The sequence below is a fragment of the Ammospiza caudacuta genome, chromosome 2 (assembly GCF_027887145.1).
Source record: "Ammospiza caudacuta isolate bAmmCau1 chromosome 2, bAmmCau1.pri, whole genome shotgun sequence".
Lineage (NCBI taxonomy): Eukaryota > Metazoa > Chordata > Aves > Passeriformes > Passerellidae > Ammospiza > Ammospiza caudacuta.
In genome coordinates this window covers 103,376,106-103,397,320 of record NC_080594.1, presented here as the reverse complement: position 1 = coordinate 103,397,320, position 21,215 = coordinate 103,376,106, and the positions used below count along the sequence as shown (strand labels likewise).

At 42.3% G+C, this 21,215-nt stretch overlaps 1 protein-coding gene across 1 annotated transcript in view; it reads right to left on the bottom strand.

Annotated features, from left to right (window-relative positions):
* Positions 1–20,053: 20,053 nt before the first annotated feature.
* The window catches only part of GLRA2 (glycine receptor alpha 2), a 117,592-nt gene continuing 116,430 nt past the window's right edge, over positions 20,054–21,215 (bottom strand). The window contains exon 9 of the mRNA XM_058825448.1: positions 20,054–20,332. Coding sequence (XP_058681431.1) covers positions 20,054–20,332 — 279 coding nt within the window. The remainder of the gene's footprint in view (positions 20,333–21,215) is intronic.

Sequence of the window (21,215 nt, the reverse complement as noted above, 5' to 3'; positions counted from 1 at the left end):
TCTCAAGGTGAACAGTTTCACTAGCACTCAGCCCAAGTGTGTCACAGACATCTTTTGTGGAAACTCCTTTCTTTAGGATTTTTCCTTCTTCTGGGAAGCTGAGACCCCAGAAAGAGAATGTAAACAATGGTTATCTGCTGCTGTGGAATGGAACAGGTGCACCTGTGATTGGCCCATGTTCCATGTTTACAATTAAGGGCCAATAAAAGACGAAGCTCTCTCTGGGACAGAGGAGAGAGAGCTCCCTTGGTATTCATTCCTATTCTATTCTTAGCATAGCAGGTTCTGAACTTTTCTCTCTATTCTTTTTAGTATAGTCTTAATGTAACACATATCATAAAATAATGAATCCAGCCTTCTGATCATGGATCAAGATTCTCATCTATCTCTTCACCCCTGAAAGACCCATGCAAGCCCGGTAACATAAGTGAGTCACAGAGAGCTGAGCCCAGGCAGGCATCCGCACAAATACACAAATGACCAGAAACATGAAGATTGGCAGAAACAGAAAATGACCAAGCACCAGAAGAACTGGCAGAACAAAGGGTTAAATGCATAGATACTCCCCTCAATAAACACACTTTCCAGCTGTAAAATGGAAGCAAGGGTGGTTGTGCCGAGCCCAGAAGACCTGCACTGAAAGACCCCAAGCCAGCTGACTCCCAGCAGACCCTGCATTCTAACAACAGGAGAGTGGCATCAACATGGCAGCAGACCCTATACAATATTGCATATGTGCTTTTTCCACTAGCCCACAAGGAAAATTTTCCAAACAAGAAAAAAGACTCAATGAGCAGCAACCTGGCCTAAAAAGATTAAAGACCTGAAATTAACAATGCTCATACTAGAGACTGCCCCATAAGAGATGATAGTTCCTAACAGATGTGAGATCTGTCCAAATGAGATTTTGTGTGGCCCTCAAGAAGGACTCCAGGGACAAATAGAGGACTTGGCAGCCTGTGTTCTTTGTCCTTAGTGTCACACACAGGTGTCCAAGACATCTTGTTGCTTGTACCTATGTGGAATGAGGGAATGTGTGAATAAAGTTTTTAAGGGAATGGCTGTGAACAGGTAACATCAACTTTCTCACAGATGTTTGTAATTAGATATCACCTCCCCCTCCATCATATCCTACACCAAGTTTTGTACCACTGGTTTCCATCCAAGTGTAAACATCTGCCCAGGTTTAATAAACCTGCTGCCTCCCAGGCAGGCTGGATACAGGTGAGCTGTGCTCATGGTGCTTTGTCCAGTTGTAGGCACCATGAGCCAGCAGCCCATGTCTGGCTCTGTGTGCGCTGAGCTTGGGTTTGCTAAGCTTGGTCCAGGTGTCTCACCAAGCTGGAATGGTGTATCTGCTTCCCAAGGCAGTCTTAGAAACAATGCAGTCATGTTCAGACCTAATAAACATGGCTCTTCATGAGATGCCTCTGATGGAGCTTGTGCATCACCAGTGCCAAGGGATGGGTATTTGGGATGAGATCAAATCCCCTACTTTCATTTCCTGACCAGTAAAGGATACTGGCATGCAAAAGGCAGGAACAGTGCCTGATGTTCCTGTTCCACACCTGTGGAATTTCCTAGAGAGGGCTGTCAGCAACATGTTGATGTGCTGAATCCCACAATGGTCTATGATTATTGATTAACTCCTTACAGACCCACTTGATGCAGTTTGTAAGGGCAAACAAAGAGGAGACTGACATTTTTGTTGTTGTTGATATTGTTGGTAGGTTCATTGCAAGGTAATTGAGACTAATCTTGCAATGACTAGAAAAAAATATTTCCCATTTCCCCAGAGCCAGCACACACAGGACATATGACTGCTGTGGTGACACCATCTGCCTTGAATATAATTTAATTTGTAGAATTTCATATGTGCAGCAGTAAACAGCACTGACTATGTCATTTGACTGAATTCACAAACCTTCAGTCTAAATGTATTTTATAATTTTTTTTTTTACCTTTGAGATAGTTTAATTATGAAGGTTAGGAGCAGCTCTACAGGCAGGGTTAAAATGAATTTTGTACTCAAAACCTCTCATTTTCTTTGTATGTGCCCTTCCCAAATGACATCAATTGTATTTTCTAAGGCTTTACAAATTAAACATAGTTATTAGAAATTAAAATTAATTCATATTAGTACGCCAGAGCACGCAAAAACCAATGTACAAATTTTTTGTGCCTGTGCCCTTTATTTCCCTAGCAAAAGCATGCAGTGTTATCTCTTGCTTTGTCCATGGCAGCAGCATTACTAAAGCACTCCATCTCCCCATTCCCCTAGCAGAACTCAAACCAGCTGTGTTTACCCACAAAACATGGAGCCTGCAAGCCACACAAACCCTGCCATGTCAGCTGGTCTCTGAAACAGAATCACAGAACGGATCAGGTTGGAAGGGACTGCAGCGGCTCCTCCCTGCTCCAGCAGGGTCATCCCGGAGCACAGGGCAGAGGATTGCATCCTGAAAGTTCTTGAATGTTTCACTGAGGGAGATTCCATACCAGCTCCAGGTAACCTGTTCCAGTGAACATTAAAAAGTTCTTGCTCATGTTCTGGTGGAACTTCCTGTGTGTTGGTTTCTGCCCTTTGCCTATTGTCCTGTTGCTCAACAACACCTAAGTCCTCTCTCCGACATCTCTTGCAGGGTCTGAACAGGCTCAGCTGTCCTTGAAAGAGAGATGCTCCAGTCCTTTAACTACCTCTGTTGCCCTCCACTGAATCCACTGCAGAGCTCAGTGTCTCTCCTGAGGAGCCCAGAACTGGACACAGCAGGAGCCTAGAAATGGACACAGCACTCCAGGTGATTCTCACCAGGGCTGAGCAGAGGGGCAGGGTCAGCTCCTATGACTGCTGCAAAAGCTCTTCCTGATGCACCTCAGGATTCCATTGCCTTTCTTGTCCACAGGGACACACTGCTGGCTCATGGACAGCTCATTGTCCACCAAGACTCCCAGGCCCTTCCCTGCAGAGCTGCTTTTCCAGCCTGCTGAGCTGCTGCCTGAGGTTGTTCCTCCTTGGATGTAGAGCCCTGCACTTGCCCTTGCTGAGCTTCACTGGACCAAAGCCCTGCTGGAGGTGTTAGAAAGCATTCTGAGTGCTGACCACACAGCACAGAGGTGCAGCTCACATATAGGGAAGACTTATATTCATTTCCATATGGATGCCCTTTGGAAAGAGCAGTGATCATTTGCAGCTGCTCTTCTGCATAAGCAACAATCCCGTGGACACCCAAGATCAATGGTCACTGTAGTTTGCTAAAAGAGGGGACATTTCCCCAAACATTTGCCTCTGCACTCAGCAGAGGTGAGACACACAGCCCTAAGTGGGGGCCATTTCCAGGAGCACCTCTGATGCCATTCTTGGGTCATGTCTACAGAAAGCTTCTGTAAGGGCTTGTATTTATGAGCAGTCTTGAGTATGCAACAAAAAGAAAAGGCTGGTGAGTAGGAGAGGGGCCAGAACAAATTAGCCCCCCTATGGGTACAACCACCAGGCTGACCCCACAACCAAATCTGCCAGGCCAGACCAGGCTCCCACAGGGAAGCCACCCCAGGTCACCCTGGGGCCTTCCATTGCTCTCCAGGAGGCTAAGCAATTTATTCTGTGACACAAGGAATAAGAAATGGCCTCTTCTGAAAAAAAAAAACCCTTTTTTTATTATTTTTTGTGTAAAATCATTTTTAGTTGCAGAAGTAATGTCAAAACCAAATGTTGAGCCATTTCTGAAAATCACAAGATAATGCATCTCCTCTGGAGAAGAGGAAAAAGGAAAAGGCAAGTGAGACTAGAAATATGGGATGTGTACAAGAGAATTTGAGAGGTAGTACAGCTTAACAGAAAGCTGTTTGTCAGGAGTGATGCTATAGATCCCTACACTGTCATGAGCTGCACCAGGAAACCAGGCAGCTGTCCATCCAGGTAGTCTTGTTCTTCCTTTCTTTAACAATGACTTGAAATGCACATTCTGGTTATTTATTTTTAATGTTTTCCCCTCAAGGTGTCACTGCAGGGTAGACTTAAGGCTATTTACAGGCACCAGCTGAGCATTCTCATTTCTGAAATTGCTTCCCTTTCTTTGAAATAAAACATTAACTATAAACACATATAAACACATTGGGTAAATAATGCACGGTTGGAAGGTAATGAAACATCTCCATGTAATGCGCATGTCCCTTGTGTTACTCTTCAATTTTCTTTGAGTTTTCTCCATCTTGGTCTAGCTCATCTGAGAAGAGGAAGACTTGAAAATGTGTAAGGCATTGGATTTAAGCCTATTTAAAAGCTGCTCTCTTGCTGGTTCCAGAGAAAAGCTGATTTGGGATACCACATGTCCTTGTTCATGCAGTAGGGCTGCTGCCTGCACTAGTGAGCCATTGACAGCCCTCTCCAGGAACCCTTTAATTTTCTGTCAAAGTCCTAAATCCAAGAGGCTATCAGCACTACCTCTTTACCTGGCATTGAAGGTGGTCAAAGGCTTAGGGAGAACAACAGAGGCTCACTTAGAGTGATTGCCTCTTTGCTGAACAGGCATTGACATGGACTCTTTTTTCATTATTTCATCTTCAAGTGGTGCCATTGGTAGGACCCTTCAGTAGTCTGTGAAAGGAAAAATCAGTTATTCTACTGGTGAGGAGAAAGCCTTATACTTGTAGACCTTCCCTGCTTTACAGTAATTTCAGTTTCTTTGTCTGTCCCTTGTGATAGCTCAGTCTGGGGGCAAGATACCTGCCAGCTGCACAGCAAGCAATTGTTACAAGTATGTGTTCTACCTGAAATCTGCCTAACTCTTCATCAGGGAGATGAAGGGATTAATTTTTTTTTCCCATGAGATCTTAGTTTTCATATATCTTTTACAGTATTTTAAACATGGACTTTATCACCACATTTGATTGCAGTTAGCCAGGGAGCTCAAAAGCTGTGATCCTTAAGCATAGTTTTCTTAGGACACCAAGCTATTGCATAAAAAAGATCCAGTGGATGAACTAGGGAAGTTCCTTCTAGTATGACTTAGATACTATAAAATCACTTATCTACTTGCTCATATACAGGTTTCAGAGGTGTGTGAGAAGATGTAAGTATCTTATATATATAGGAACTAGTAAATTTATTAACTTATTAAAGCATCCTCTATAAAGGAGCTAGTACTCTATTGGCATGGAAGTGAATGGGAATCTCTGGTATTAGGCTTGGTACCTGCTCAGGCCCTGGTTATTCCATGTTCTATGTGTAATGCATCCAGCTGCTGGCGTCAAGTGTCTTCATCACAGGTGGTGCTTGCCAAAATATTCGCCTCATCTTGAGCAGAGGCAGCAATAGAAGCAATAAGCCATGGGAACTGGCCCACCTTGGCCTCCATGGCTTCATGCATGTCAACATCAAATGTGTCTTGGTGGGGGAAGGTAGTTCCCATTGCACTCCTGTCTTATAGATATTTTGACTCCAGGTTTTCTTGGATTTTTTCCCTGTCCCACCTGCTTAGCCAAGCACACAATGAGTGGGAACAAAAAGAATTTTGTTTCTTACCTTTCCTCTTCCCCTGACTGCATTTTGTCTCTCACTGTTCATCTCTTTCTTGTGACACTTCCCTGCTGTTGACAGTAATAAGATATTAACATTGCTACTTTTGCTGTCAGAATGTCAGAGCTACCTCTCAAAAAAGTGATTTGATCAACAATGGGTATTATGGGGGGAATCTGAATTAAAGCATTCCGGGCTGATGCACAGAGGGATATGAAATGAGGGGTTATTGTGCTGAACATCTCACTTGTGATGCAGTTGTGATGTTTTAAGCCAGCTGCTGTGATCTAATTACATTCACTAACTACATTAAGAGTGTTTTAAGAGTGGTAATTCAATCACTCTGAAGTCAGAAAATATCAGCATTTAGGTTATCTCCGCAATCCTGAATGCATGTTATACAAATGTCCAATTACTTTCTTTTAAATATATTTTAAAAATAACCTTGTAAACTGAAATCTAAATACAAGAGTAGGACTTGGAGGCTGCTCCAGGATGTGCTGAAGTCTTCCCTGTGGCTGCTAGCTCATAGGGTGTACATGCTAGTAAGGATTTCTCCACATCACCCAGTTCACACGCCTGACAGCTTTTGGATGCCTCCAGCCACCTCTTTTCCCACCCTCTGGTTCTGTTGTCTCAAATACCATTGCTCTTGTTTCAGCAGGACAGGGGTGTACTGAGCCCAACAGCCTCTTCACAGAAACTGCTCCTACCTGCAGATTCCTGTTCAGTGGGCACTCATCAGGATTTCTCTCTCTCTCCTGTCTTTATACATACAGGAACTCTCTGTGGCAGGTGGACTTCACAGTCATCATTTAACACTGGGCTTTTGTGAAATTTGGTTGCTACTCTGCACACCAAGGGATTTCCATTCTTCATTTCCACGAAGAATGGAAATCCCTTGGTGTGCAGAGCCTGGGACCTGGACTGGCCCACAGTGACGAGTCTGGAAGGGCTGCCACCACCAGATCAAGAAGGCTCTTCAGCGCTCATGAAGGTGAAATGTTGAGGTTCAGAGAACACAGCCACCACCTTGTACTCTAGGATGTATAACAGCTCTATCCAATTTTACTTGCCCTGCTTAATGCTGTATGCCAATTCATGACATATTGATTCGACTTATAGAAGTAATCTTTTTTTCCAGTTCATTTAAATGATAGTTTAGACTGTACATGCTTGAAGGAGATGTCCATAAATTATGTCAGCTTTCAGTAAGTCTACATTAAAAATGCAAAGTAAATCAAAAGTGCTAACTAATTTTGTTTAATTATTGATTTAAGCTTACTCTGCTTTGGAAAATGTAATTAAAAAAGTTGAATTTGGCCAGAACTACAGAGGGTTATATGGATTCAAGTGGTAATGGAAAGAATTCAGTCTCCTAGATCAATTATGAAAATGTGTCCTTTGACAGTGGCTCCAAAGAAGTCATCCAACAACATTTCAGAGTGCCTGTTTGTCCTTTTAGCCATTCTCCAAAGGACAGAAAGCATCAAGGGGTTTCTGGGTTCTCTCCAACATGGTACCTCACTGAAATACCAACGAGGGCGATGCTTTTTGAATTAAAGGGAGGTCAGTTATGTATTGACCTGAAATGAATGCATGAATTCCCTATACATAAATGATACCTCCCTGACTGCCTATTTATTACCCTCAGAAGCTGTTTCACTTTTCCTCTATACCCAAATATTAACTTCTACAGCAGAATAGGGGAGCCTTCTCAGGAGGGAAAGATACTGGATGCATCTCTACCATCCTCAAACCTTTGAAGTACAGAAGGAAAGAGTCCCAGGCCCTGACATGAGAGAAGGCCCTAAATAAGGATTGCCATTTAAACTGGGATTATTCAAATGGATCCTGCATGTTGCCCAAGAAGGAGACAACCCCCTGAGGCTTTATACACCTGGGAATCAGTCAGAGAATTGTGCTAATAATGCACTGAAACCCATGATCTGGTAACTCCAAGCTGTCAGAGTCATCTGAGAACCTGGCTGCCTGGAGAACAGCACCGAGAGGTTATTGTTGCTATATCTGCATTGCTGTTGTTATTGTGATTAAGCTTGTATCAGTATTGAATTGCTTGATCTTGCCACTATTATTGAATTAGCTAGGTCAATCCCGCTTGGAGAGATGTTTTTACCAGGTTGCTCCCATCCATAATGTTTCCTATGACATCATCTTGCCAGACCAGCAGGTTAAAAAGTTTTAAACTAAAATTTTATATAAAATATAACCTTTTCAGACTACTGAAATATGAATTCAGATTTCTTTAATGACTGCCATAGTACTACTGAAGGTTAAATTTATAAGTCCTAAGATTTCAGTACTTATAAAATAAAAATTCTTTGCTGATACATTCTTGAAGGATAATATTAAGTTTGTAGGAGGATTAAAAGATTATTTGAGAGATTGTGAAACAATTCTGGATAACCCCAAATTTGTGGTTTTGAATGATGGCAGCCTCAGTGTAGAAACCACAGTAGGAAGATTTCCTTCCATTACAAATTTTCAGCTTGCTTTCTGTCAGGAAAACAGGGGGCTCTGAAGGGACTCTCTTTCCCAAATAATTTAGGTTTGCTCACAGCCCTTTTCCAATAGGAGCTGTTTGTTTTCCACTTGTTTGCACTGCTGAGCAATTAATGGCCTGAGAAGCAAGTTGGGACCATCGAGGAACTCAGCTGCACTTGCTCTTCTCTGTCTGCTCAGCTCACCAGACCTTTGCCAGTCCCAGCAATCTTTTTGGCGGGGCAGTGAGAATATCAGGAATCTTTGTAAAAGGATTTGAAGGTCAGCCAGGAGAATTCGACTGGGAGCAAAAGTTGTGGAGGTCATTTTCTGCTGCAGGAATGCTTGTAACCTTTCAGGATCAACTGGGAAAATCGATCATGAGAAAATACCTGTGCTCCTTGCAACTTCAGGGAGCTGAGATGTGGTTGAGTTTTTTTCAAGGCTGTGCATTTGAGAGTGTTTTCATCAGTAAACTTTTGTCTCATGTACTACCTAGAGGAAGGAGATTTCTGTGAGAAGCTGAAGTTGAGGCATCCCTGCCAGGAGTTTTCCACGAACAAAAAGCAAACGCGTTCTCGCCCTGCCTGGTCGGCAGCCGGGCAAGAAGTCCCCGCTCACCAGGCAGCTGGGGTTGTCTCCCTTCGAGCTCTCAGCCAAGAGAAAACAGCTTGCAGCCCATGTGGCGCTTCAGTGTGAGCAGTAAACATCACATTAAGGTTTGTAGGAGCCCAATAACCTGTCACTACGGGTTTGGCAGCGCTGCCTGAACTGCCCCGGCCATGCGAGCTGTGTGTGCCAGGCAGCTGGGAGCACTTAGGGACAGCTGGCCCTGCCCTGGGCTAAACAGGCTCAGGGAGGGGGGACAGGGCAGAGAGCCTGTGGCCAGGCTGCCTGTGCACCCACCTTGTGAAGGAAAGCCTAAACTGAATAAGGGGTGGCCCCCCTGGGCTCAGCTCTACCCTGGCCCGGAGAAGGCTGGAGCAAAAGGGGAATGTTGGTGCTGTCTGACACGTGAGCATGGGCCAGGGTAGTGATGAGGAACAGGAGGAGACCTGTCAGGTCCTACCTAGCCACGGGCTGGCAACCACTTCCCAAAGCACAGTGGAGATTAAAAGCCACTCCTGGCACTCCAGAGACTCAGTCTCTGTAAAGCTGCCCTGGGGCTGTGCATGCTTTTATCCTTTTTTTCCATTTTATTTATTAGTGCTATTCTTTTCTTAAAATAGAGGCTCAATTTCTTGCTCGGGACTGGAAAGCTGTACAGCTCTGCCATAGCCAGGACAAGAATATCTGGCAGGGAAGGGCTGGCTGAGGAATCCTGGCTGTGTTGTTTTCCAGAGGGGTGCTGTGGAAACCTCAATCACTTCAAAAGCTTGATGGGTCTGTCAGGAGGTTTCCTTTTTCCTCAGGGGAGGCTCATCCTCTCTGCTGTGCCAAGCTCCATGGCCTGCCCTATGCTGACACCAGTATGTCCCACTGGAAAAAGCAGTGGAAACATGCAACAAGCACAGGGAAAATGCAAAAAGCACAGGGAAAATGCAAAAACTGGCAACAGGGAGAATTGTGATAGAGCACCCCATGGCTCCTGCTAGAGGACAATGGGACTGGTGTGACAAATATACGTATTCACCGTTCCAAGAAAGGGACAAAACTGAGAACTACACTCCACTTGTGAGAGAGTTTATCTTTAGACTATTGATAGCTTTCTGAAAGCCTCTGCTGAAAATTATTCAGAAACAATGGGGATGTGTTTTCTGGGAAGATTTTTGGTGTCCTTTTTTAATCTTCTGCTATAAGGTACATAGGAAGTGTTAACCTGGTGGAATGACCTTCTGAACTTGCCTTTTTGCTAGGATGCTGCTCTTAGAAAAATGTCTGACAGGCATCTTTTCCAGTTTTTCCTGTTAAGACAACTTTTACAGTCCTCTTCTTACTTCAGAGATATAAAATACAACTCACCATGTCCCCAGGGGTTTTGGCCTCTGGTGAAAAGGCCAGGAATCTGAAACTCAGAAACTCAGAAAAATACTCCTTGTGAGAAGAAGGAAAAAGATGGAGCTGCAAGTAAGTGATCAGGAAAAGCTCCAGGTAAAAGTAGTTTGATCATATTTTCAAGACTGAGATTTCCAAAAGCACTTAGTGATTTTGAGTGCCTCACTTCTTCGGTGTTCCAGCAGAGAAGTCTTTGGAGGCCGCAGACTCTGAAAGTTATGTCTCCATTAACATATTTCAAGTGGTGCATGAAGAAAAATCACAAGGCCAAGATATTCTTTAGTGCCTTTAAATGGTCAGACAAAGCATATTGTCATGCTCAGACATAGCTCTTCAAGGATTTTGAACATTAAATAATGGTATATCTGAAATCTTACACTGCACTTCAGTTGTGTCATGAAAGATAGAACTCATATTTGATATTAATGGAGCAGGTGAAACATGAAATTATTTTTCTTTAATCTTTAATGAAATTTCTGGTTTTAGCATTTTGGTTGTCTGTTCAATGACACAGAAGAGCTAATAATATCACTGTTTTTGAAGAATTCATTCACTATAGGCAGCCTGATTTTCTGAATCTGTTGGAAGCTCTTTAGGTGCTCCAATGATGCATGAAAAGCATAATAATAAAAAAATCCTTTGTCCTTGAAGCCCAGTGATCATAATTTGAAACATATAATTTAAAAAGAAAAAAAAGTCCTTCCAGTAAGCCACTCCTCTGGAACAGAGATGCAGTAGTTTAGAAAATAACAATTCTACAGGAATGAGCAGAAACAATGGGGTTTCAGGAACTCTTTAATCAAGTTTGCCCTATAGCTTGTATAAACCCCTGTATATTCAAGACCAAAAAGCTGAATGATGCTTTCTGTAGCAAACTGTTTCTTTGCTGAATGACTTTGTTGTTTTAAATTTAATAATTGCTTTTGTAAACGCCCATGAGATAGGAAAAGTTAGTAAAGATGATGCAAGTTTTTGTAGGGAGAAACTGATTTTTTTCTTATGAGGATATATAAATGAGAAAATGCTCTGACAAAAAGTTTGCTTTGAGATAGAGAAGAACTAAGAGGAGGTTCCAGGGGATACACAGACATTATTCCATCTTCAGCCAGTCACTTTGAGGCCAAAGTAGATCTTGCAGTCTCTTAAGGTCATTCACACCTTGATTTTTCATTACCTCGGCCTAGAACTTTAATTTTTCTTTTGAGGAGCCAGTGCTGACCTTCTTGAAACAGAGAAATATTAGAGTAGTGTCCAAAGGATGCAGTTATTCTTCCAAAAATCGAAGATGCTCTCCAGTACCATTAATGCCAGCTGGTAATGGAGATAATACAGACCTTGGCCATTCTCCCAGCTGACTGCCCTAATAATAGAAAAGCCCCTCTGAGTGAGTAGCTGAAACTGGGGATCTGCCAGGCCATTTTCATTAAAAACAGCAATTGGTGACAATATCCTTGGAGAGGTGGAGATCTGTTTGTCTTACTCATATCACCACTGAAATGAGCAAGAGGATCCTTTCTCTCTGTTTTCAGTTCTCCTTTTGCTTTTGGGACTGTCTTGAAACCTCTGAAGTTTTTTGAGGTGTCTCAAAACCTGCTCCCCTTTGCTTTCCAGTTACATGTGGGGGTTTTTGCACACACAGAGCTGCATCTGCTCTTGCCCTTTCATCAGCTCATAGGGAGCCTCCCACCCCTGGGAGGCTGAGCTGGGGAGCAGCTCTCTGGCTGGTTTGGAGTTGGCAGGTGGGTTTCTTTCTCCATCTTTCTAATTTTACAGAGGACCTGGCTCACTCCTTCTGTCCAGCCTGAAGGGAGAACAGCAAGTGGAAAGGGAGGGCAGCTAGAACACCCCAGGAATGGCCAGAGCTGAGATGTGCATAAGACAGCTGCAAAAGGCACCAGAGTGCAACCATGCCATCACCCAACCACAGCCTGAAAACTGAAGTGTGAACAGTGTGAACATTAGGGCTTGGGCAACCTTGAAAAGACCATTTGATCAAGCCATGGTGAGGAGAATAAAGTACTTGTTAAGTAGCCTCTTCCTGGCTGCTCCAAGGGTGAACATTGCTGGTGGTGCATTCTGTGTGTCCCCTGACCTGTCTGTTGCTGCAAGGCAGCCCCTCTGTGTCCTGAGGGATGTCTGGAATGTTGGAATTGCTTCCCCAGTGCCATAGAGATCCTCCCCAGCTGCAAAAGAGGCTTCTGGTGTCCTTCTGCATTGTTGTGGCTCTTGTGCCAGCACCATGCAGAGGGAGAGGTTAAAGGGCCTCCCTTTTTAGTACGTTTCCCTTGTGATGTATTAAGATCAGTTAGAATTTTAAGTTGCAGGAAAAATGCCCATCAGTAGTAACCACAATCACATTTGCTGCAGAAGTCTGCAGATGTGACCCTGAAACTTTATCAGAGAGCCCTGGGCAGAGTGCCTGCTTGGCAAAACCCACTGCAGGTACATCCCAGTGCTGCCATTTGCAGGATGTCTGAGCTGTGCCTCAGCTGGTTCAGATGACATATATATTATATATTTAATCCATGGCAGCATATTAGCAGATCAGACTTAGATAATCAGGCTAAAGATAACTTTTGGACCTTTTCCACATCTAGGTCAGAGAAAAAGAAGGTGGATATTTATCTGTGCTACCACACTAGCTAGCAATGTGTAGCAGATGAAATTTCCAGGGACATCAGTCAAAGAAATACTGCAATAAGACTGAGAGAAGCAAAGTGAATGGAAAGTGTGTGTGTGTATTGCACAAATGCAATACAAGCTTTACAATTTGCAGAAGCTATCTATTTCCAGGGAAATTCTCTGTGCTATTATAGCAGAAAATAAGCAAATTTCCTTTGTGATGAAATATCCTCCTTTGTTTCCTTGGTGCCATAAAGCAAGTCCTGCCCACTGATATTATTGCAGAAAACTACAGGCAGAATAACTGTGCAGGTGTTCAAGGAAATCTTGCTGCATGTCTGGAACAGACCTCATGTTTTCATCCTTGGTGATGCCTGGAATAAGTCAACCAATGCATAGGAATTAGTTCCTTTAAAAATAGATTAGATCACATTTAGGATGCTTAATGTGAAATGTTACTGTGGGTATTAATGGAGCACTTCTTTTCTGCAAATTAAAAACTGAGCTAGTGTTAATAAATCAAAGGAAACATTAAAATGCTCTTTAGCCTCTGCCAGTGTCCTTTTGAAAAGGCTTTTGAAAGACTATTATGCACCCAGATTCAGATGAGAGGGAAATTTCACTGAAATTCTAAATGTTCTTTAGCAAATTCTTCAGTTTGGACCTCACTTGCTGCACTTGCAACACCAGAAGGGTCAGTGATGGAACCTCTCATTATGGTAATTCAAGAAAACAAAGTCACTGGGCTCCAAGGTGAGGAGTAAATGTGCCACAACAGCAGACAGCCAAGATGTAGGCTGAGACCCTGCCCATATTGAAGCTTTCACCATCAACCTGTAACAACTTGATTTACATCTGAGGTCAGTATCAAAGTTTCTCTTGGTTTTGACTTGAGCTAGTACAAGGAAAAATTGCCAAGCAAAAGATACTTTCTTAGCTTTGCTTCTTGCATGGATTATTGGAAAATTGTGATATTCTTTCAAGCAGAAAACATGCTTTCAAAGCCTTATTCCATGTAATGCAATACACGTGGAAGGGGAACCCAATTTTCCTGCAGCAGGCAGCTCTTTCAGCTCTTGTTTTTTAAGCTAATGACTCAGTGCCAGCCCTGCTCTTCACCCCTCCTCTGAAGAGCATCTTTGGCAGACCTCTGTTGGAGCTTCAATGATTATGTCCCTCATCTCCCCTGAGGATAGAGTTCATTAGCTTATTACAGGAAAAATGTGCTCACTCTCCTCTTCTAAAGGTTAATTAGCTCATCACAGGCATTTGTCCATGCTGCTCTCCTTGGTCTCCCCCTAATGCAGCCATACATGTGTTCCCTTTGAACTCCAAGCAATGGCTAAAAGGAAATTTTAACCATGCATTGGCAGCTTCTTCATTGCCAGGCTCTCCTGCCTTTTCATGGCATCTCTGCCTGACCATGCAGAGGGAGCAGGAGGTAGTGTCAGGTAGTGTCTCCAGTGTGAATTAAGTCATTGGTGCTCTCATTTTCTCACTGGAAAACCCTGCTAAAGGCTCTGGTTCCACAGTGTTTCCTACAGTGACATAGCTCTTTTCTCTTTTGGTATCAAAGGGAGAACAGGGAAGGTATTCTCTGGAAGCCAGGTGATAAAAATGTGATTTCCAAGCATGTCCAGCCACAGCCCCGACCCTGGGATGTCAAGGGTAGCACTCTTCAATCACCTCAGGGAAAATGGATTTATGCCAAAGCAAAGGTAAGGTGGAAATCTGTGAGTCCCTCAACTGCTCTGTCCAGAGCATTTTCATTGAGCACCGCTGTGGAATATCCTTCCTGTGTGCACTCTCAGGGACCTTGCTGGTTTTCCTGTGGAAAAAGGAGGGATGCATCCAGCTGCCATCTTCCTGGCATGGCACACACTGCCCACCATCTCCACAACAGGAACTCACTCTGCTGGGCATCAGATTAAAGCCTTGTGATAATCTGAAGGAGCTGGTTTTGAATCATTGGTACAGCTGTTCAGAGGACTAGAGAGGATATTCTATAATTTTTACAAGTAAAATCCCATTTTAACACAATCTAAATGTGATCAGGATCCCTGGTATTCACTACTTTTTTCCTTATATTGCCTCACAGCATTTCTCCATAGCATAGATGATTATTTAGCATGTTCATTTCAGTGGCAACTTAAAGAACTGAGTGTATGTATTTCACAGAGTCAATTTTCCTAATTATTATCTGAGATGCTTATTTTGACTCAGTTTTCGATTCCTCCTGAGAGGAAGAGAGCTAATCCACTCTGAATATTTTCCCTCTCAAATTATTTCTAGTGCTTAGTGTTGGAAACCAATCCTTTAAAAGAAACTGATCTAGAAGCTATTGAAGAAATTTTTTCCTTCTGCTTTCAGTTAGCACTGCATTGGATTTGGAAGTAATTGCATAGATGAGCTTGTCTGGAACTGGTGAAGCTTCTCTCGTTCTGAAGCTAAGCCCTAAATTTGATGATAATTCACAATTGCCTTGCAAAATTAGGAAAGGTGGCAAGTGACAAAATATCTTCAATTGACAAAAATATCTGCTTTTTATCTTCCTGTTAAGCTAAAGAAGATTGATTTTTTTAATGTAAAATCTGTGAGGGGCATTTGGGGAGAAAACCTGTTCCTGCTTAGAGTATTTTCACAGGCACAAGTTTGTCTAGGCAGACTTGAGTTTGGTTTTTAGTTTTCCAAAACATTTTAAGACACTAAATTCTATGCCAAAAATCATTAGAATAAATTACTTTCAAATTCTGGCAGAAGATAATTTTCCACAGATACTACATTATACATAATGAAAAGGAATATATTAAATAAAATTATTTTCACACTACTTTCTGTAATACAAAGCTGATATTTTTATAAAAAAATTTGTTTCTTTGTTCATTGCTGTGTTGTAATTTTAAATGAATAAGAAAGATGTATGTATACTTTTTGTAACCACACATTAAATGTATTTATTCTTGTATTTAGTAATATATTTTTAAATACAGAAATGCCACTATTGGACTAAGATCTTTTAAATAAATTAATAAAATATGACTTCCAGGTGCAGATGCAGAACCTGTTGCTGTGGCAAGGACACCACTTCACCCCAATGAAAGCCCTTCCCAGGAAATGCCCATGTCTGTAATCTCAAAGGATAGCTCAGATTCTCCCACAATATTTTCAGTAACAGAAGGCTGTAAGTTTGGGCTGGAGTCTCATGTTTGGGCAGCAGCTCCAGTGCCACCCATGTCAGGCAGCTTTGTATAAAGATGAAGAGCTGCAGCAGTTCAGCCTGCAGTAGACAAACATTGTTTTTCCATCAGCTCTTTCCTATTGCTTTCAACATCTCATGCTGGGAAAAAATGGAATCAAAGCAAGAAAGTCTCAATGTCTGTGGATGAGGTTCACTCTTACTCATCACCTCTGTAGCACATGAAAACATCTGACCCCAGAGTCATTGCATATCCCAGAGTTGTCCTCCAGCAGTTGGGAATTGCTGATATCTCATACTGGTTAATCCAGAAGCCTCTATTGCTACACCAGATTTGATTCAGTACAAGTGATGTCTCTGCTACCTAAAAGAATATGAAAAGAACCAGGAAAGAGTAACAAAGAGAGATCTCTCATTTCATACTGCACTACTTTTTTTTTCACTTTTCTCTTAATGTAGTAATATTTTTTAAAGATCTCTTTTATCAGTTAGGCTTTATCACACACCTGACAGCGTCCATCTTGTGAGAGATGGATAAACATTTCCCCTTGACTACTGTATAACTCAGGTCCAGCCTGTAACAACAGGACCTGATGTTATGACCAAACCTGATGTTGCATTTTTTTAAAGAATGCTTAAAGTTTTTTAAGCTTTCTTGGTAAAGTAGAAGTCATCATAATTGTCTTATAACTAAATGCAAGTTGTTTAAATGCTCTAGGGCTTAATTTTATTTTACCAGCTAGAATTGTAGCATGCAAGCTTTCTAATGTGTGTGGAATCTCTTCAGAATTAATTCTGGGTCTCTTTATTTCCATCCTGATGTGTCTCCTGTTTCACAAAGGCTATTTGTCTCAGAGTTATTTTCTAAGCCTTTTTTTTCCTCTTGCAATGATATCTTAGAATAAAACTGCTTCACTATTTAATTCTTCTGCTTCACTGAGTGCAAGGTGATCATTTTTGATCACCTTTTTTTCTCTGTTAACCCTACTGAGAATTTGTTTAGGAAAGTTGTGTCCTGCTATCCTTGTCAATTGATGTGTTATCTGCAGGCAGTTTCTCAGGCAGTTTCTGCTGCCAGCCATGCTCTTTGAGAGAAGGTTCTTTAATGGATGGCCAGTATCAAACCATCTCTGTGTCAGAGAGCTCACAGCCAATGTGGCAACTTTTCTGTATCATGTGGCCATTCCTATTTGTCAAGGCTTGCTGGCCTTGTCCATTTGTACACATAGTTTCCAAAATTTAGTTAGATAATTTCAATATCCACGAGTAATTGAATAATTTTCATGTATCCCTAAATTCTGTCTTCAAAAGAGAGAGACAGACCTATTCAGATTTTGTGCACAGATTATTCTCGTGGCTGGACCAAAGTTTATACAGAAGGCAACAGCAGAGCAATCTTCCCATGGATACTGTCAGCAAACCTCGGTTCTGATCAGCAAGATATTTTAGTGAGCTATTTGATAAATGCTAATCGCCAAGAATTGCAAAGAGAGCAGTTGAATTTGTGATGTGGATGCTGGAGGCACATGAGCTTCACCACAGGAAAGGCCATAAAGACTCATCCATCAGCTGAGAGCAGGTTTGCATTCCTATTGCTGTGGCCTGCAGCCATTTGGGGCAGCTGTGAGCAGCAGGCTCTGACATTCATGAGAATCTCTGCAACACATCTGGGCACTCAGCATTAATCCTGATTAATGCTAGCATTACACCTTCATTTCAAAAACTGGTTTTGGAACAAGGGGTTAGTAAAAGTCAGGTCTGAATGTTTACATACCAGTGAAGGCTCCTAACTCCCCATACAGACATGGTTTACACCTGGGTTCTTCACCCTGCCCCAGTTCATGGTGCTAGGATTGTGCTGGGGTTTTCCTCCAGTACATTATCTGTATTCAAATACTGTTCCACTTTAAAAATGAATAAAAGCAAATCTGATACCATAAAAATTGCATATATTATGATATTTGAATTTGCATCAAAAGCTTATTTTTTAGAGCAGAATAGTTTGGACAGTTGTTTTGAGTTCTCACACTGTCAGTCACATCTGGATCCATTGTCACAACAAGGTGGAGGTGATGTTGCCAGTTCCATCAGAGGTGTAAGCAGCAGAAGAGTCTACAAAGCTGAGGAGGGTATGGGAAGATAAAATGCATGACTGGCTTTTTGTCACCCATTTATTGTTCAGGAATCAGAGTGTGGTGAACTCCAGATTCCCTCCTCAGTTCTGGGGTGGAACAAAGGCTGGTAGCTACAGGCAGCCATGTGGAGAGGGATGGGAACACAGACACATGAACACACAGATACAGGCTCAGACAGGCTGTGGACCTGTATTCTCTCAGCAGAAGCTGGTCCAGGAGCAAAAGCAGAGTGAGAGGTGCTGAAGGTTCAGATGTCTCAGCTTCACATCTCATTAGGGGAGAGAGAATGCCTGTACTGGGCAGCTACAGTGTGTGTATTTGGGCCTCACAAGGGAAGGGCAGAAAACTGACTTCAGTTTTTAATTTGCTTTTAAATTATTGGTCATTCCCATGTCTACAAGAGGCACCTGGCACAGGCCATCTCAGCATGTCCTCCAGCTCACCAAAGTGGTGGAGCTGTAAGAAAGCCAGATGAAAGTTCAGGACAGCCCCAAGCCAGGCACAGCGCGTATGAAGCTGGGCTGGATTTCTTGCTCTGCAGGGCTGCTGTGGGAGGGGAGCAGCATCCCTCCTCCCCCAGGCCTGACTCAGCACATCCAAACGTTCTACAAATGCTCCCATCATATCCCAGACACACTTCTGACAGTCCTTGACATACTCCCAGGGGCTGCAGTAGTCCCTTTGCTGCAGGATAGACAGAAGCATTTGGTGTGCTAAGTCATGTCAGCAGTAGGCTGCTTTCCACCCTCTTTCTGCTGACAGAGCAGTGGAAGAGCTGGGCTGTGGCACGAAAAGCCCTGCTGCTGCTGCTGCTGCTGCTGCAAATGAAGAAGAGAGTGAAGAAATGTTAGTACCACATTTAGCTTTATTGAAATTGAACAAATACCTTTTTTTAATAAACCTTTTTACAGCAAGTGTAAAATTTTAATGTTTTACTCATCTTATGTTACAGGTTGTCTTCTTCCATGTAAGCAAAAATACCACCTTTTTTTTCCTCTTTTTAAAATTTTTTTTTAAATTTTCTACTTTCAAACATGTAGCAAGGATTTGAATAATGTAGATCCGGCACCAAAAAGTAACAGGTTCTGAAAATCACAGTACAGTTTTAAAATTCTTAGGTTAATTAATGATATTTAAAATGATAGCCACTTTGAGTAAAGATATAAATTAGAGGTCTGTAAACAAGTTGTGTTTACCTATAGAGCTATTGACTGCAGCTACAATGAGAGCGATAATAGAAACTCAATGCTAAACTGAGCTACACCTTTGAGGAAACAAGTTCTTACTAAGTAGTGTGGTACAGGGTAGCACAATAGGTAAAATACAGTTTGGCACCTCAAGTTGCATGTAAAATCAGCAGAAATAAAATGAAGTAAGTGCACTGTCTCCCAACAGAAATAAACCAGGCAGTTTCACTGGTTTTGGAGTGTCAACTATCAAATAAATCACATGACACACAAGTTCAACCCCAAAATTACAATTCTAGTAAAGCAAGATAATATTAAAATGCACACCCACAAGGATAGTAAAGTATAAATATTTTTTTCCTTTTTTTTCCCTCTCCCTTATCAGTAGAAATAATTTACAACCCACAAAAGGACTCCTTGGTGAAACCACTACCTACAGATATGATCATGGAATGTAGCTCAGTAGACTTGTTTCAAATAGAAAGGCAACATTATCCTGAAAAATTTTGGTCCTCTTATAACTCACTGTACTGTAGCCACCACAGTCTCTTGATAGATGTTTTAGGAGAATTGTTTGTTTTCTGATTCTCTTTTGTTCTGAAAGGTAATATCTTGGTGATAAAGCTGAGTATAATTTGGCCCCAATTTTAGATGTCTTGTTGATGCTGAATCTGGAAGAACACACTAGGAGTACATAGGGGGAACCTCCTGCCTGGTCTCACGGCATATTTTGTCATGGAATCACTTTTCCTTCTACACTTCTTTTCCTCTTTGCTAATTTTTTCTCCAGTGTTCTGGGGGAGTGAGGAAGAAACCTTTAGTCCATATGACAGAATGACATTTTGCTGTTTATTTACATGTGGATCACTTTGGCTAAGAAGTCCTGGCAAACCAGAGCTGCCTATTTCTTGTGAATGTCCTCATGCCGTATAATTTTGTATGTAATCCAGTAAAAGATGTTGAAAATGAGGAAGGCGAGTGGGAACGCAGCACGGGATATTGTATCAATCCTTTTTGCACGGTCAACAAACTTCTTTTTGATGGAATCTGAATCCTTTGGTGGTGCTGGAGTTGGGTTGGGTGGTGTAGTCTTGACTGCTGTGCCATCTTTGACCTGGAGGCAGTGGCCCATGCCATAGCCACTGAAATTGAATCGGCTGTCACGAGCAACTTCATCTTCCTGCAGGATAAGAGGACAAATAAGACACACAATCACCTGTCTATTGAGCATACCATGCTGTTGAGTAGTTGAGGTGCACCCCTCCAAAGCACCTCAGCAAATTACCTGGTTACACAATGATACAAAGTCTGGGTTTTAAAGACAAACAAGAAGTTAAAACCCACATTAAAAATATGTGGAAATCAGGTGACTTCTGATGTTTGTGAATCCGAGCTTTAATTTTTCTAACTATGTCTAAAACAAGTGCCCTGAGTAGTCAGCTGTATCCCAGCCCTGTAGGGAAGAGATTTGACTCCACAGTTTTATATTGCTCTCCTTGAACTTTCTGTGGGGAGGACACAGGGTCATGTTGGTAGCAGGGTGAATTGAGTGACCCAGAGATCCAGGGGCCCAAGCTCATGTCAGTGGGTTTCCACTGCTCAGCCTCTCAGCAGCCTCACAGCTCCATCTCAGACCTATGAAACAAGGGCAGATCATGGTCCCTGGGCACTTGGATTTAGTGCTTGCTGGGAGCCAGGTGCTGGAGCACAAGCTAATGTAGCATCACCCTGCAGAAATCCATTCTCTCTTGTCTGAGTGGGTGATATTTGTTTTTGGAGAGGTGAGTAACTACCACTGAACTTTATCACTATAATAACTGTGTGATGAAAGGCTTGTGACTGTGCTGGTAAATTCTCCCTGATGTTTCTCCTGTCTGATAGAACAATAATACACAAGTTTACAGTAGCTGGCAGCTCTCCATGAAGGATTCAAAACCAACAGACAAAGCAGCTCTATTCTTTTTCATTCCAGCAGGGATGAATTGTAAGTTCAGGAGCTTGTTCTAGTTAAAGACCTGTTATTTGACTGACAGATGCTTCACTGTTGACTGAAAATAACCATT